This window comes from Gorilla gorilla, chromosome 2, assembly GCF_029281585.2.
Source record: "Gorilla gorilla gorilla isolate KB3781 chromosome 2, NHGRI_mGorGor1-v2.1_pri, whole genome shotgun sequence".
NCBI classification, from domain to species: Eukaryota; Metazoa; Chordata; class Mammalia; order Primates; family Hominidae; genus Gorilla; species Gorilla gorilla.
Genome location: NC_086017.1, coordinates 47,935,624 through 47,951,067, shown reverse-complemented (window position 1 = coordinate 47,951,067; position 15,444 = coordinate 47,935,624). Strand labels below are relative to the sequence as shown.

Here is a 15,444-nt window from a genome sequence, read left to right as displayed (position 1 = left end):
CTGGCCATCATTGAACCTAAACCTCATAAAGTCTCTAGAACTAATTACAGATTTATGGGAAATACAAGGAAGAACAGGTTAAATGACACCATGATGCTGATATTAGTAAAATCCAGATTATGGACAAGTCCATAGGAAAAACAACCCAATTTTGATTATAGGTAGTTAATTGCCCCCTAAGAACATTATTAACATTCTGATATACAAATTTTCAGCTTTTTTTCATGCATCTATACTATAAAAATGGGATTATCCTAACATTGTTCTGTGACTTTTTTGCTAAATTAATAAATAGCAGACAGCCATCTATATCTACAACACAGGTATAATTCATTCTTTTAAACAACTTTGCTGTATTCCATAGTGTGGATATACCATAATTCATAAAGTCAACTTATCTTTGCATAGTTGTATTTCTAAAGGATCACTCTTTAAACTTCTGCATTAAGAAAAGAATTTTCAGTCAGTGCTGGTGGTATGGCAATGGAGCTTTGATGAGGAACAAGATATTGGTGTAATCTGAGAATACCTCTCTACAAAATGCTAATCAATTATAATTTGATTTGGAGAATTTAATGCAGAAAATCCTGGCAGACACCAACCTATTCAGGGGATGGAGGTTAACACCACGTGACCCTCCTGCTGTGCTGCAGTGAGATGAACAAGGAATAACTTTATGTGGTGCTGTTGCCCAGAATGCATGCCTAAGTCTGGTCATGGGGAAGCATCACACAGAACCATCCCCATCCTACAGAATATAAGTCTGGTCAAGAACTGTCAGGAAGATGAAAGACAAGAAAAGATCAAGGAATTGTTCCAAATGAAGGCATCTCAAAAAGAGACATGACAATTGCATGTGGCATGACTTCCTGGACAGGATCCTGGGCCTGAGAGGGGGAAAAAGCCACAGTAGGACAGTCAGTAAAATTTGAATGGGATGTAAAAGTTGTCTGAATCAAAATGGAGTCACTTGTGTTAAAAAACCCTGACAAATGGTGCTGGGGAAGGCCATGCATAAGTGCCTGATAACAAGAATTATCACAAAAGATGCCTTGTATTAGTCCATTTTCATACTGCTATGAATAAATACCCGAGACTGTGTAATTTATAAAGAAAAAGAGGTTTAATGGACTCACAGTTCCACATGGCTGGGGAGGCCTCACAATCATGGTAGAAGGTGAAGGAGGAGCAAAGGCATGTCTTACATGAGCGAACGCAAGAGAGTGTGTGCAGGAGAATTGCCCTTTATAAAACCATCAGATCTCATCAGACTTACTATCATGAGAATAGCAAGGGAAAAACCTGCCCCCATGATTCAATACCTTCCACCAAGTCCCTCCCATGACACGTGGGGATTACGGGAGCTACAATTCAAGGTGAGATTTGGGTGGGGATGCAGACAAACCATATCATGCCACAAAAATCACAACCTCACACAGAGGTCATTGCAACCGTACATACACACACAAATCTGCCCAGCAACCGCCTGTTTAATCTCAGACTGGTACTACTCTTGTTAATGATTCTTCAGCCAAGGATAATTACTTCAAAACCATTGTGTAATCCTCCTCACTTTTCCTTTAAAAACCTTTGTCTTCCTTTACCTCCCTGAATATGCACACAGCTTACAATGGCACGTGTATTACCATTGCAGTGCCCAACATTTTCTTTTAGAGAGTCTCTCTCTGCTATTTAGGTTGACAAGTATCTGTGGGTCAGAGGTTAGTGTTGCACAGAAACTGATTTCCAGGTTGTGGGGGTTACATGCTGGTTATGTAGGAGAGCGTCCTTGTTTTGAAGATACACATACAGAAGTGTTTTGTGGTAATGAAATATTCTTTTGTGGTAATATTCATATTATCATGTCTGCGACTTGCTCTCCAAATATCCAGAAAAAGCCTAGAGAGTGGGCAATGGAGCAAACACAGTGAAATATCAACAGCCTGGGAATTGGGCAGGCATGTGGGAGTTCTTTATACACACCTGGAGGCAACCTGACAAGGCTCTCAAGGTCCTGTACTCCAGCCTGGCTCATGACCCGCTCGTTTTCTGCAATAGCCCGTGCTCGGGCCTGAGTGATATGTCTCTCCAACATTTCAAACTCATCCAGCCGCTGCTTATAGAGCTCCCGAATCTGGCAGGGGGATGATCAAATGCACAGAAATATGGTGAGATTACTTACCATTACTTAGCTTTACTCAGCCCTACCCCAGGATCAGGGCTTCCAGTGAAGCATAGAATAGTCAGAGAACTATTCCAACCATCTGGTCTGAACTACTAGATCTGAAAACTGAGACCCATAGAGGGGAATGGTTTAAAGGTTTCCATAGTAAGGCCAGTAACAGACTCGAGCTTGGTTACCTGTCTCCTGGCTTCACAATAAAGAGAGCTGCCATCCAAACAGTGAAATACCAAATACAAGTTAGCACACTTCCTGTGGTGCCACCCAGATCCACGTTCAAGGAAGGACTTGCTCCCTAGCTACAGGGAACGTCGTCAGCAGACAGCCCCTTCACAGTCTACCTAAGCTGCTGAAAAGGAGTCACCTGAGACCATGTCCTTTCTGCAGCACCCACATCCTGTGACTGAGAGAGGCAGGGGTATAAAGACCTGGCCATTTTGACCCAAAGAGAGAAACTTTGACAGGCAATACTCTCTTCAGAGCAACATGCTGCATTTGTCAAGGCTTGTTGGGCCCCCATCACAGTTCAGCTTCTTCCGTGGCTCACTCCTTCTTCCATTCCCCTCCCCTCACAGGTGTTGATAGCTAACAAACACCTGTAGCCCAAACTCTGTCACAGTACTTGCGCCCAGAGAGTCCACTTGGATGCCCAATATACTCCTCAAGACTAATTACTGATTGACTATTCAACCAGCCAAACTTCTGATCCATATTTTCTGGTTCAGACTTCTCGAGGCAAGAAGCAGAGAGCTCACTGGTACAGGTAATATGAAAGATAGTTTGCATTAGCCAGGCATGGTGGTGTGCACCTGTAGTCCCAGCTACTTGGCAGGCAAGAGAATCGCTTGAGCCTAGGAGTGCAAGATCAGCCTGGGCAACACAGTGAGACCCTGTTTCTTTCTTTTCCTTTCTTTCCTTTCTTTTCTTTTTTGAGACAGAGTTTTGCTCTTGTTGCCCAGGCTGGAGTGCAATGGCATGACCTTGGCTCACTGAAACCTCTGCCTCCCGGGTTCAAGTGATTCTCCTGCCTCAGCCTCTGAAGCAGCTGGGATTACAGGCGCCCACCATGATGCCCAGCTAATTTTTTGTATATTTTTTAGTAGAGATGGGGTTTCATCATGTTGGCCAGGCTGGTCTTGAACTCCTGACCTCAGGTGATCGACTCACCTCAGCCTCCCAAAGTGCTGGGATTGCAGTTATGAGCCACTGCGCCCAGTCTTATTTTCCTTTCTTATTTATTTATTTTTTAGAACTGGAGTCTTGCTTTGTGGCTTAGCCTGGAGTACAGTGGCACAATCACAGCTCACTCCTGCCTGCTATTCCTGGGGTCAAGGGATCCTCCTGCCTCAGCCTCCAAGTAGCTGGGATTACAGGCATACACCATATCCAGCTAATTTTTAAATTTTTTTGTAGAGATGGGGTCTCAAACTCCTGGACTCAAGTAATCCTCTCATCTCAGCCTCCTAAAGTGCTGGGATTACAGGCATAAGCCACCATGCCCAGCCAACCCCATTTCTTTTAAAGAAAAAAAAAACATTCTATGTAGGAAGACAGTGTTCCTTATTGTATTCCTAAAGTTGGTGGGATCGCAAAGATTTATTTAGTCATTCTTTTAATAAAGATTTATTGTGTACCCAGGCGTGGTGGCGGGCACTTGTAATCCCAGCTATTTGGGAGGCTGAGGCAGGAGAATCACTTGAACCCAGGAGGCAGAGGTTACAGTGAGTTGAGATTGTGCCACTGCATTGCAGCCTGGGCAACAGGAGCGAAACCCCATCTTAAAAAAAAAAGATTTATTGTGTAATTACCATTTACATTTGGGGAAATGAATCAGATATGGTTTCTGCTCTTAAAGAGTTTACAGTTTAGCAGGAGGGGCCTGGCAAGGATACAAATAGGTGAAATCAACTCTTAAAAGTGCTATAATAGCATATGAATGAGGATATAAGGAAGGCTAAGAGGAAGTAACTAAATCTTCTTGGAGTCAGGAAATGTTTTTCAGGAGACAGTGGCCTGGGACAGTTCCTCAAATATAAAGTACTATGTTCTGTGTTATGTGTCTTACTATTTGGGTCTGCTGACAATCTCTGACCCTAATTTCTGGATGTAGGAATTAGCATCTTGTCCAAATAACAAGACCAACTATCACTTACTGAGGGCTTACCATGTTGTAAATGCTCAATATTGTAAATGCTTTACTGTATTGACTCATTTAATCCTCAAAACAACCAACCTATGGGGTGAATATTATTATTATCTGCATTTTACACATAAGGAAACTGAGGCTTATAGAAGTAAATATCACCCAAGGTCATATGTGTAGGAGCCAGGACTTGAACCCAGGGTGTATGGTTCCAGAGCATTTGCTTTCAATCATTAGACCATGAGATATTTCTATAGGTGGGCTTGGGGAAGATCAGCTGCCAACGGGGTTATCTGAGGGAAAAACTCAGGCAATGCAGACACTCATACGGAATAGTGATTATTGCTCCTCCCAGGGAGAATGAATCTGAGTCCTGTACAGATGGTCACATGGCAGTGACATCTAGAGACGAGTGAGGAAAAGCAAAGAACAGATGACGAAAAAGGAAAGAGGGAGAGGAATATAGGTATAAGAACAGCAACATTGCTGGGCGCAGTGTCTCACGTCTGTAATCCCAGCACTTTGGGAGGCCGAGGCGGGTGGATCACGAGGTCAGGAGTTCAAGACCAGTCTGGTCAACATAGTGAAACCCTGTCTTTACTAAAAATACAAAAAATTAGCCTGGTGTGGTGGTGTGTGCCTGTAATCCCAGCTACTTGGGAGGCTGAGGCAGGAGAATCACATGAACCCGGGAGGCAGGGGTTGCAGTGAGCTGAGATCGTGCCACTGCACTCTAGCCCAGGCAACAGTGCAAGACTCTGTCTCAAAAAAAAAAAAAAAAAAAAAAGCCAGCAACATTACAGAAGTGGAATAACAGATGCCTGCTCTTTTCAAAGTTTCTTTTTTTGTAATTACAAAATTAATTCGTGTACACTGCAAAATTCAGACAATATAGAAATGTGCAAAGAAAAAGTTAAATGTCCCATAAGAATATTGTTAACATTTTGTTGTGAAAGTTTTCAGCTTTTTTCCCATGCATATATATTATAAAAATGAAATCATCCTAACATTGTTCTATGGCTTTTTTGCTAAATTAATAAATGGCAGGCCAAGCGCAGTGGCGCACGCTTGTAATCCTAGCACTTTGGGATGCTGAGGCGGGCAGATCACTGAAGGTCAGGAGTTGGAGACCAGCCTGGCCAACATGGTGAAACCCCATCTCTACTAAAAATACAAAAATTAGCCAGGCATGGTGCTGCATGTCTGTAATCCCAGCTACTCAGGAGGCTGTGGCAGGAGAATCGCTTGAACCCAGGAGACGGAAGTTGTAGTGAGCCAAGATCGTGCCACTGCACTCCAGACTGGGCAACAGAGCGAGACTCTGCCTCAAAAAATAAATAAATAAATAAATAAATGGCAGCTGTGTTTGTCTACAATGCAGGTATAATTCATTCTTTTTAACAACTTTGTAGTATTCCATAGTGTGAATATACCATAATTTATAAAGTCAACTTATCTTTGCATAGTTGTATTTCTTTTTTTTTTTTTTGAAACAGAGTCTCGTTCTGTCGCCCAGGCTGCAGTGCAGTGGTGCAGTCTTGGCTCATTGCAACCTCCGCCTCCTGGGTTCATGCAATTCTCCTGTCTCAGCCTCCCGAGTACCTGGGATTACAGGCACACACCACCACGCCCGGCTAATTTTTTGTATTTTTAGTAGAGACAGGGTTTCACTATGTTGGTCAGACTGGACTCAAACTTCTGACCTCGTGATCTGCCTGCCTCGGCCTCCCAAAGTGCTGGGATTATAGGCGTGAGCCACCACGCCCGGCCGCATAGTTGTATTTCTATAGGGGATCACTCTTTAAACTTTTCTGCATTCTGAAATTTCTGCAATTTTAAAACTTCAAATGTTTAAATTAAATGTCAGCTTCTAAATTAAGATTTTTATAATGTGGGCCAGGCACAGTGGCTCACACCTGTAATACCGGCATCTGGAGAGGCTGAGGTGGAAGGATCGATTGAGGCCAGGAATTTGAGACCAGCCTGGGCAACATAGTGGGACCCCATCTCACAATTTTTAAAAAATAAAAATTTAGGCCAGATGTGGTGGCTCATGCCTGTAATCCCAACACTTTGGGAGGCCAAGGTGGGCAGATCACGATATCAGGAGATCGAGACCATCCTGGCTAACATAGTGAAACCCTGTCTCTACTAAAAATACAAAAAAATTAGCCAGGTGTGGTGGCAGGCGCCAGCTACTCAGAAGGCTGAGGCAGGAGAACGGCATGAATGTGGGAGGTGGAGCTTGCAGTGAGCCGAGATTGCGCCATGCACTCCAGCCTGGGTGACAGAGTGAGACTCCATCTCAAATAAATAAATAAATAAATAAATAAATAAATAAATAAATAAATAAATAAGCTGGGCATACTGGTGCACACCTGTGGTCCCAGCTACTCCAGATGCTGAGGAGGGAGGATCAGTTGAGCCCCTGATGTTAAGGCTGCAGTGAGCTGTGATCACATCACTGCACTCCAGCCTGGGCAACAGAGCCAGACTCTGTCAAAAAAAAAAAAAAATTGTAATATGTATTACTTTTTTTCTTCAAAAAAAGGGATCACTATTTGCCAATTCAGACTCTGGTATAGTGGCTACTTATGGGACAGATACTGAGAAGATAGAATCCAGTGAACTGGGTGACTGGTCATGGGGTTTATAATGCTCCATATATTCTCGCTCATGTGAATGACAGGGATGTGAGTCTGAAGTTCAAGGGCAAGGTCTGGCTGGGTAGGTTGAAGTCTTAGCAGAGTGAACGTGGTGACCCACGAATCACTGAGTACAGGGTCCCAGCCAGGGGCTCTGGCTGCACTTTAAGAAGCCTATAACCCATGGAGGCGGCGAGGCTGGTCCTCTAAGTATCTCACATACTGTATAGGTATTCATTTTGTTAATGTCTATCTACCTCAGTTAGGTTGAAAGCTACAGAGGACAGGTTGCGTGTGTGAGTGTGGGTGTGTCCGAACACTGGCGTTTTTATTCACTGCTGAATCCCCACTGCCTAGAACAGAGTATGACACCCAGCAGACATTCAACAAATGTGTTAAGTGAAGGAATGACTGAAGCTAAGGACGTGGGATGCATGTCACTTAAGGGGCAGGTAGAGGACAGAACAGAAAGGAGAAGAAGAAGATCTGAGAGGCAGGAAGCACACCGGGGTAAAGGATCGGGTATGGGAGGAGTGCCCACAAGTTTAAGGGAGTCCTCAGTAGTGTGGCCAGCAGAAGCCGACTCAGCACAGAGGCCCCGAGTCAGCTGGTTTTCTCCTTGTACAGATGAGGAAGCAGAGTTGCTGTTCTAGAGACTAGACACGCTTCCTAAAATCTGCGCATGAATGGCCCAGTCAAGATTGTGGTTTGTGATACAAAGGCACCCCAAAGCCGGGTGACTTTTGGCTTTATCATCTCCATGGAACAACTATTCAGCGGTCTGCCGCAGTCGTTCATTGATATATGCAATATATAACGTATGTGTCTAGAGAAATATAGACAGGTGCTACAGATATATGCCGCACGTTGGGTGGTATGTGTGGTATTTGCATATGTGTGTGTATGGATAGAGCGTCCTTCCACTAGAATGTCGGGCCCACTTCGGCATGATGGGCTGTTTCTCAGCTGCAGCCCCAGATCCTGGAACAGCGCCTGGCACCTGGCAGGTGCTGACGCGTGCCGAGCGCTGAGACCCCGGCACCGTCCGCAGACGCGACGCCACCGCCACGTTACCTGCTGCAGCTGGTCCACGAACTCCTCGTGGCGCTCATTCTCGCTGCCGCGGGCCTTGATCAAGCTTGCGCTCACTTCGTCGCCGATGACCTCGGCAGAGTACAAGTTGCGGAAGACGCCAGTGAGCAAGTGCGAGATATCTTGGGTGCGCAGCGAGGAGGGGGTTAGACGAAGCCGCTGAGGCTCGGGACGCTGCGCCAGCGCAAGCTGCGTGAGGCGGCGGGGCCGGGCTGCGAAGCTGTAGTGGAAAGCCTCAGAGTAGGAGAGGGAGGAATACAAGGAGGACTTCCAGGTGGGCTGGCTGGGGCTGCTGGACCCGGCTGGTGGCGAAGTTGGCGCCCACATTGTCCCCTGGCACTCGTTGGTCCGGGACGCTAAAGACCTCCGCGTTTTGGAGCTCCTGGTCTCCATGGCAGCCGAGACGCCGCTAACTCCCTGCGGCACTTGGGCTTCCGGCCCCACCCCTTCCGCCTTGCCTTTCTCTCGGATCCCGTCATCGCTGTAGTCATTGTAAACATTTGTGTCTTCAGCATTGTCCTTTTAAAAGTGAGCTTACTAAGTGTGAGGACCCATGGAGAAAGGTTTAATTGACACAGCCAGGCCTATCTGCAAAACCTTGTACCTAACTACCTACCTTCATCCATTCTTTAATTTGTTAAGCAACTGTTCATTCCCTCATCATATTTATTGTGTAAAGATTGTGTTTCAGGTCTGTGCTGATAGCTGAAGATACCAAAGAAGTATGATGCTGCTTCTGCCTTCAGGAAGTGCACAGTCGTGTATGTGTGTGTTTGTGATGATGGCGGTGGGTGTGGAGGTAAAAGTAAAACAACTGTACTTTAGTGGGCTAAGGCCAAGGTGGAGATAAATATTGGTTGTCATGGAACTACAAAGGAGGACAGGAACTTAGTCTGTAGAAGGAGCGATTACTTCTTGGAACAAATGAAAACCAAGCAGAGATTTCAAAGAATGAGTAGACTGAACATCATTAGTCATCAAAGAAGTGGAAATTAAAACCACAATGCAATACTACAGTTAGTAGAATGACAAAAAACAAAAAAGTACCTAAATAAGAGCGTGTGTGTGTGGTGGCTCACACCTGTAATCCCAACACTTTGGGAGGCTGAGGCAGGAGGATCACTTGAAGCCAGGAGTTTGAGACCAGCCTGGGCAACATAGGGAGACCCCATCTTTACAAAATATTTAAAAATGTGGGAAGGACTGAATGTCATTCAGGAGGAGTGGAACTTAAAGAGTGTGAGGGTGGAGGAATGACACTGATAGGTTAGGGCAAGATCATAAGTGGGTTGGTAGGCCACAATAGGGAATTTGGACTTTATTTTGAGGGCAGTAGGAGGTTCATCAAGGGTCTTAAGCTGGGGCATGTCATGGTCAGCTCTGTTTTACTAAGATCATTCTGATTGCTATGAGAATAGACAGGAGAGGCAAGAGGCATCAGGAAGTTCAGTTAGGAAACTAGCACAGAAGTTAGGAAAGAGATGAAGGGAGATTGGATGAGAGAGAGGGAACTGGATTGGAGATAGATCCAAAAAGTAGAATTGATAAGACTTGCTGGTGGATAATGGGAGGTAAGAAACAGGCACCAAGAATGACTCCCAGGTATCCTGTGTGTGCAATCAGGGGGGTGATGACAGCATCACTGAGATGGAGAAGAGGACTGCATTTGTCCAGGGCAGCAGCATGACATCACATTGACTGTTGTCATTTGCACACCATGGCTTTTGCTCACAGGTGATACAACCAATCATTTTCTACTCCACATTGAGTTTGCTTGCCTTACATCCTGAAACCCACTTCCAGAGATGAGTGCTAGCATGCTTGCCCACACACCTGGGCTACTTCCACTTCTACTTCTCTTGGTTGGGCCTGGCTCTCTCTTTTGTCCTTTCCAGGACCTTTTCTGTCCTGAGAGCTGAGAAGCCAGGGCCGCCTGCCCTGGACTGTGTGCTTGAGAGGCCCATCTCTGGCTGTCCCCCGCACTCTTTCCCACAGAGTAAGAGATCACAGGGCCAAGATGATGTGCCCCGTGCCTCGCCTCCAGGCACATGGGACCCCAAAAGTATGTGCCCACATGTCCTGAGTTCATTCCAGGGCCTATGCAGGCCTCTTCTTTAAGTTTATCCTCCCAGGGCTGACTTAAAAGGGTAGCTATGGTGGGGGGAGGAGGAGGGAAGTGGAGGGAGCTTTGGCAAACAGGCATTTCTCCAATTTTCCACAAGCATGCAAGGCCCCCAGTGGTGTAGGAAGGAGCTGTGGGTAGGAAGAGGGGTGCAACAGTCTGGGGGCCTCCATTGCTCTAATGTGGCAAATGGAGCCCCAGTTGGGTGGTCTTGTCATTTAGGAGCAGTTCCGCTTGTGGAGGCTCTCTGGCCCCCTTCCCTGTTATAGGGAAGGACAGGACAATGGACTCTTGCCATTACTTTTGGCTTCTCCACCCTGCCTCTAGACAGCCTCAGAGACAGTCACAGAGTCTGACTAGCCTGGGAGAGGTCTCCCTTTGCATGACCCCTCCCCCCTCTGGCTCCAGGCTAAGGTTACCAGCAACCCTCCTGTCTCTCCAGTGGCAACAGTCCCCCCTCAGTCCTCATCTCAGCAGCCTCTGGTGCTGCTGCCCATTCCCTCCGACTGACACACTCTCTTCCCTGCCTCCCTATTTCTTCTGTGCATCACCTATCTCCACCCTCGGGTCCCTGTTCTACCAGTATCTCTCTGCTTGATAAACTGGATTCATCCCTGATTCTACCATGCCCAGCATTCAATTTCTGTTTGCTCCCTGGCTAACTGGAGAAATGAATGGCTGCGACCCTGCACCGATAACAGGGCTCAGGTCACTTTTGGAACCACTCTTCAGCTCCCCTCCCCTGGGGACTTCATCGGCACAAAGGGAATTCCTTGTGAGTTGCTGTCTTCATTTTATAACCCGTTCTATTGACTACATTCTTGTTTGTTTGTTTATCTCTGGGTTCCCACACAAATTTTTGGCCTTTACATTTTTTTTTTCACTGCTTTTTTCTTTTTGAAACAGGTTCTCACTCTGTCACCCAGGCTGGGGTGCAGGAGTATGATCACAGCTCATTGCAGCCTCAACCTCCTGGGCTCAGGCAATCCCCCTGCCTCAGCCTCCCGAGTAGCTGCGACCACAGGCGTGCACCACCATGCCCAGCTAATATTTAAAATTATTTGTAGAGACAAGGTCTTCCTAAGTTGCCGAGGCTGGTCTCAAACACCTGGATTCAAGCAATCCTCCTGCCTTCACCTCCTAAAATATTGGGATTACAGGCATGAGCCACTGCACCTGGTGTTTGGCCTTTTTTTTTTTTTCTACTTTTAAATACATTTCATAGTTTCATGGATGTCCGACTTTTTTTTTTTTTTTTTTTTTTTTTTTTGAGATGGAGTCTTGCCCTGTCCCCCAGGCTGGAGTGCAGTATTGCAATCTTGGCTCACCGCAACCTCCCCCTCTCAGGTTCAAGCGATTCTCCTGCCTCAGCCTCCTGAGTAGCTGGGATTACAGCCATGTGCCACCATGCCTGGCTAATTTTGTATTTTTAGTAGAGACAGGGTTTCACCATGTTGGCCAGGCTGGTCTTGAACTCCTGACCTCATGATCTGCCCACCTCAGCCTCCCAAAGTGTTGGGATTACAGGCGTGAGCCACTGCGCCCAGTCAGATGTCCAACTTTTTGATTGCAAAGAAATTTTTGCTTATCTGTGGTGATGTATATAATGAACATTATGCATGGACCTTTTTTTTTTTAAGCTTATCACTATTATTAGTGTTAGCATATTTGATGTGTGGCCCAAGACAATTCTTCTTCTAGTGTGGTCCAGGGAAGCCAAAAGTTTGGACACCTGTGTATAAAAACAAATTCAAATAGTACATAAATAATAAAAAGGAAGTGTCTTCCTCTCAGTCCTTTCCCCCAAATTATTAGAGTATTTCTGCTTACTTTCAGCTGTTTTTTTCTGCCTGCACGAACACTGATATCTGTCAAGACATTTAAAAAATTGTTTAAAAACAGGCCGTGCATGGTGGCTCGTGCCTGTAATCCCAGCACTTTGGAAGGATGAGCAGGTGGATTGCTTGAGCCAGGAGTCCAAGACCAGCCTGGCCAACATGATGATGAACACTGTCACTACTAAAAATACAAAAATTAGCCATGCATGGTGTCACATGCCTATAATCCCAGCTACTTGGGAAGCTGAGACACAAGAATTGCTTGAACCCGGGAGGCAGAGGTTGTAGTGAGCTGAGATAGCACCACTGCACTCCAGCCTAGGTGACAGAGTGAGACTCTGTCTCAAAAAAAAAAAAATTAATAACAAAAGTGAAATAATGTTATACATGGATATTGTCCTGCCATTTGTATTTTTCACTTATTATGTCCTCTGGCAACTCATGGAGAACTAATTTTTTCTTTTTTGCTCCTATAAATAATGCTGTAATGAGCAACCTTGTTCATGTTTGTGCATACTTTGCATAGCTGTACAATGTTTCTGTGGGATAATATCATAGAAGTGCTTGGCCAAAGGTGTGCACATTTTAATAGCTGAGATACTGCCAAAATGCCCTCCAAAAAGATTATACCAGAATATAATCCCATTTGCAAAATGTGAGAGTTCATGGACATTTTAAACATGTTTTGAACCATATCCCAGTTTTTATCCCTAGCTCACATCTCCCTCCCAAACTCCAGACTTGTACATCCATCATGTTCTTGACATCTGGATGGCACCTCAAACTTAATATGTCCAAAACAGAGTGCCTGCTCCTCCTCAGCCTTCCCCATTTCAGTTAATGGGAGCTCCATTCTTCAGTTGTCCAGGCCCAAAATTTGGAGTCATCCTTGACTCCTCTCTTTCTCTCACAGACCCCACCTGTAATTCCTGTTGACTCTACCTTCAAAATATATCTGGAATCCTATCAATTTCCACACTCAACTCCTACCTCCAAGGTCTGAACCACCATCCACTCCCACCGGAATTGGGTATTACAAGAGTCTCCTCACTGGGCTCTTGCTTCAGCTCTTGTCCCTCCGTGGTGACTTCCAGCACTCAGAGGATTCTTTTACATTAGTCAGATCATGCCCCTCCCTGGCTTGAAGCCTTGCAAGTGCTCCCAATTTTGCCCAGAGTAAAAGTTGAATTTTTTTTTTTTTTTTGAGACGGAGTTTTGCTTTTGTTGCCCAGGCTGGAGTGCAATGGCGCAATCTCGGCTCACCGCAACCTCCGTCTCCGGGGTTCAAGCGATTCCCCTGCCTCAGCCTCCCAAGTAGCTGGGATTACAGGCATGTGCCACCACGGCTGGCTAATTTTGTATGTTTAGTAGAGACGGGGTTTCACCATGTTAGTCAGGCTGGTCTTGAACTTCCAACCTCAGGCAATCCACCCACCTCAACCTCCCAAAGTGCTGGAATTACAGGTGTGAGCCACTGCGTCCAGCCAAGTTGTATTCTTTTTTGTTGTTGTTTGAGACAGAGTCTTGCTCCATTGCCCAGGCTGGAGTGCAATGGAGCAATCTCAGCTCACTGCAACCTCCTCCTCCTGGGTTCAAGTAATTCTCCTGCCTCAGCCTCCCAAGTAGCTGGGATTACAGGCACCTACCACCACTCCCAGCTAATTTTGTGTGTGTGTGTGTGTGTGTGTGTGTGTGTGTGTGTGTGTGTGTGTGTGTGTATTTTTAGTAGAGACAGGGTTTCGCCATGTTGGCCAGCCTGGTCTTGAACTCCTGGCCTCAGGTGATCCACCGGCCTCAGCCTCCCAAAGTGTTGGGATTACAGGCGTGAGCCACCGTGCCCAGTCATAAAAGGTGAATTCTTACAAGGCCCAACAGGACTTGGTCCCGGTTACCTCTCTTTCTCCTCCCATGATCAGCCCGCCGCACTTCCCCGTTCTCTTGCTCTCTTAGCTCCAGCCACACTGGCCTTGTCCTCCTTGGCTCGTCCTCCAGCACACCAACACCCTCCTGCTTCAGGGTGTATTTCCTGTGCCTGGAATCTTCTGCCCAGATATCTCTAAATGTCTCAGTCCCTCACTTCTGTCAAGGCTTTGCTTGACTGTCACCTTTCCCATAAAATCCAGCCTGATCAACCCTTTTAAAATTTAATTCTGTCAGGTGAGGTGGATCGCTTAGGGTCAAGAGTTCAAGAGCACCCCAGCCAACATGGTAAAACCCGTCTGTATTCAAAATACAAAAATTAGCGGGGCGTGGTGCCACACACCTGCAATCCCAGCTACTCAGGAGGCTGAGGCAGGAGAATCACTCGAACCTGGGGGGCAGAGACTGCAGTGAGCTGAGATCACACCACTGCACTCCAGCCTGGGCAACAGAGCGAGACTCCATCTCAAAAAAAAAAAAAAAAAATTAACCCTATCCCATTCCTGAACTGCTTTAACCCACTTTTTTCATTTTACTTATTATCTGCTAATATCCTATACAATTCATTTCTTACATTTGTTAAAATGTCTCTTTTCTTTCCATTAGAATTTGGGCTCCAGGAGGGCAGGGGTTTTTGATGTGTTTTGTTCACAGATGACTCCCAAGCCTCTAGAACAGTGCCCACTACACAGTAGCTGCTCAATAAATATTTGTTGAATAAGTGACATAGCAGAACAGTTTTCAAATGTGGGTCTCTTCAGTTCACACATCCCATAAGTGTGTTTCCTCCTTCAGGTGAGTTACCCCCTGCCTCCTCCTTCAGATAAGGGTCTGAGGGCAAGTTTCCTGTCTGTTCCCCATGCCAAGCACTGTATTCTGCCTCTGGGGTGGAGGTGAGCATTGGGACTCAGTCCACAGTGAAATAAACATCACAGTTACATTCACAAATGAATACACAATAAAATCCCACAAATATAATTATAGAATAGTAACCCCAAATAATCCCATAGCAGGTCCAGCAGCCTCATAGTTCACTATGGCATCCTGGATCCCTGCAAGGTCAGGACCTGAGGATCTGACCCTGCATGACCTGAGGACTCTCACTTTGCCACAGCTGCTCCCTTGGGAGGAGCAGCCTTCACTTTTCCTCCTGATGCATCTGGACTTGGGCCCATGACCCTCTGGAGGGAGCTCCTATGGGGGTTTTGCAGCCCTCAAAAGCAGCAGGGGCATGACCTCAGACCAACAGCCTCAGGCTGGGCTCTGGCCACCTGGATCTGTAGAGGAGGCCAGGCAGAGGATGGCTGTGGGACTATGGGATTCTGGTGGCCTTCTAGCAGGTACTTATTTGTGCCCTGTACTTGCCATCCATTAATTCTGCCAGTTCTAAGGATGATTATAGCTCCTGATTGAGGAGCTCAGAGAAGCGAAGTCACTTTTCCAAAGTCTTAACAGCAGGAAGCTGCAGAGTCAAGATTTAAACAGCCCCTTCACCCCATATC

The 15,444-nt window shown here is 46.1% G+C and overlaps 1 protein-coding gene across 7 annotated transcripts in view; it reads right to left on the bottom strand.

Moving 5' to 3' along the window:
• The window catches only part of DLEC1 (DLEC1 cilia and flagella associated protein), a 75,001-nt gene extending 66,520 nt beyond the window's left edge, over positions 1-8,481 (bottom strand). For 6 of the 7 annotated variants that reach the window (XR_008678018.2, XM_055381285.2, XM_055381283.2 and 3 more), the window contains exons 1-2: positions 8,045-8,477; positions 1,984-2,134 (exon numbers count right to left, since the gene is read on the bottom strand). Coding sequence is in view for 6 of the 7 variants with exons in the window: in XM_055381285.2 (XP_055237260.1) it covers positions 1,984-2,134; positions 8,045-8,455 (562 nt within the window). In the remaining variant the exon portion in view is untranslated. Of the gene's footprint in view, positions 1-1,983; positions 2,135-8,044 lie in introns of all 7 variants that reach the window. The other variant, XM_055381286.2, reaches the window with a different exon arrangement.
• Positions 8,482-15,444: the final 6,963 nt, after the last annotated feature.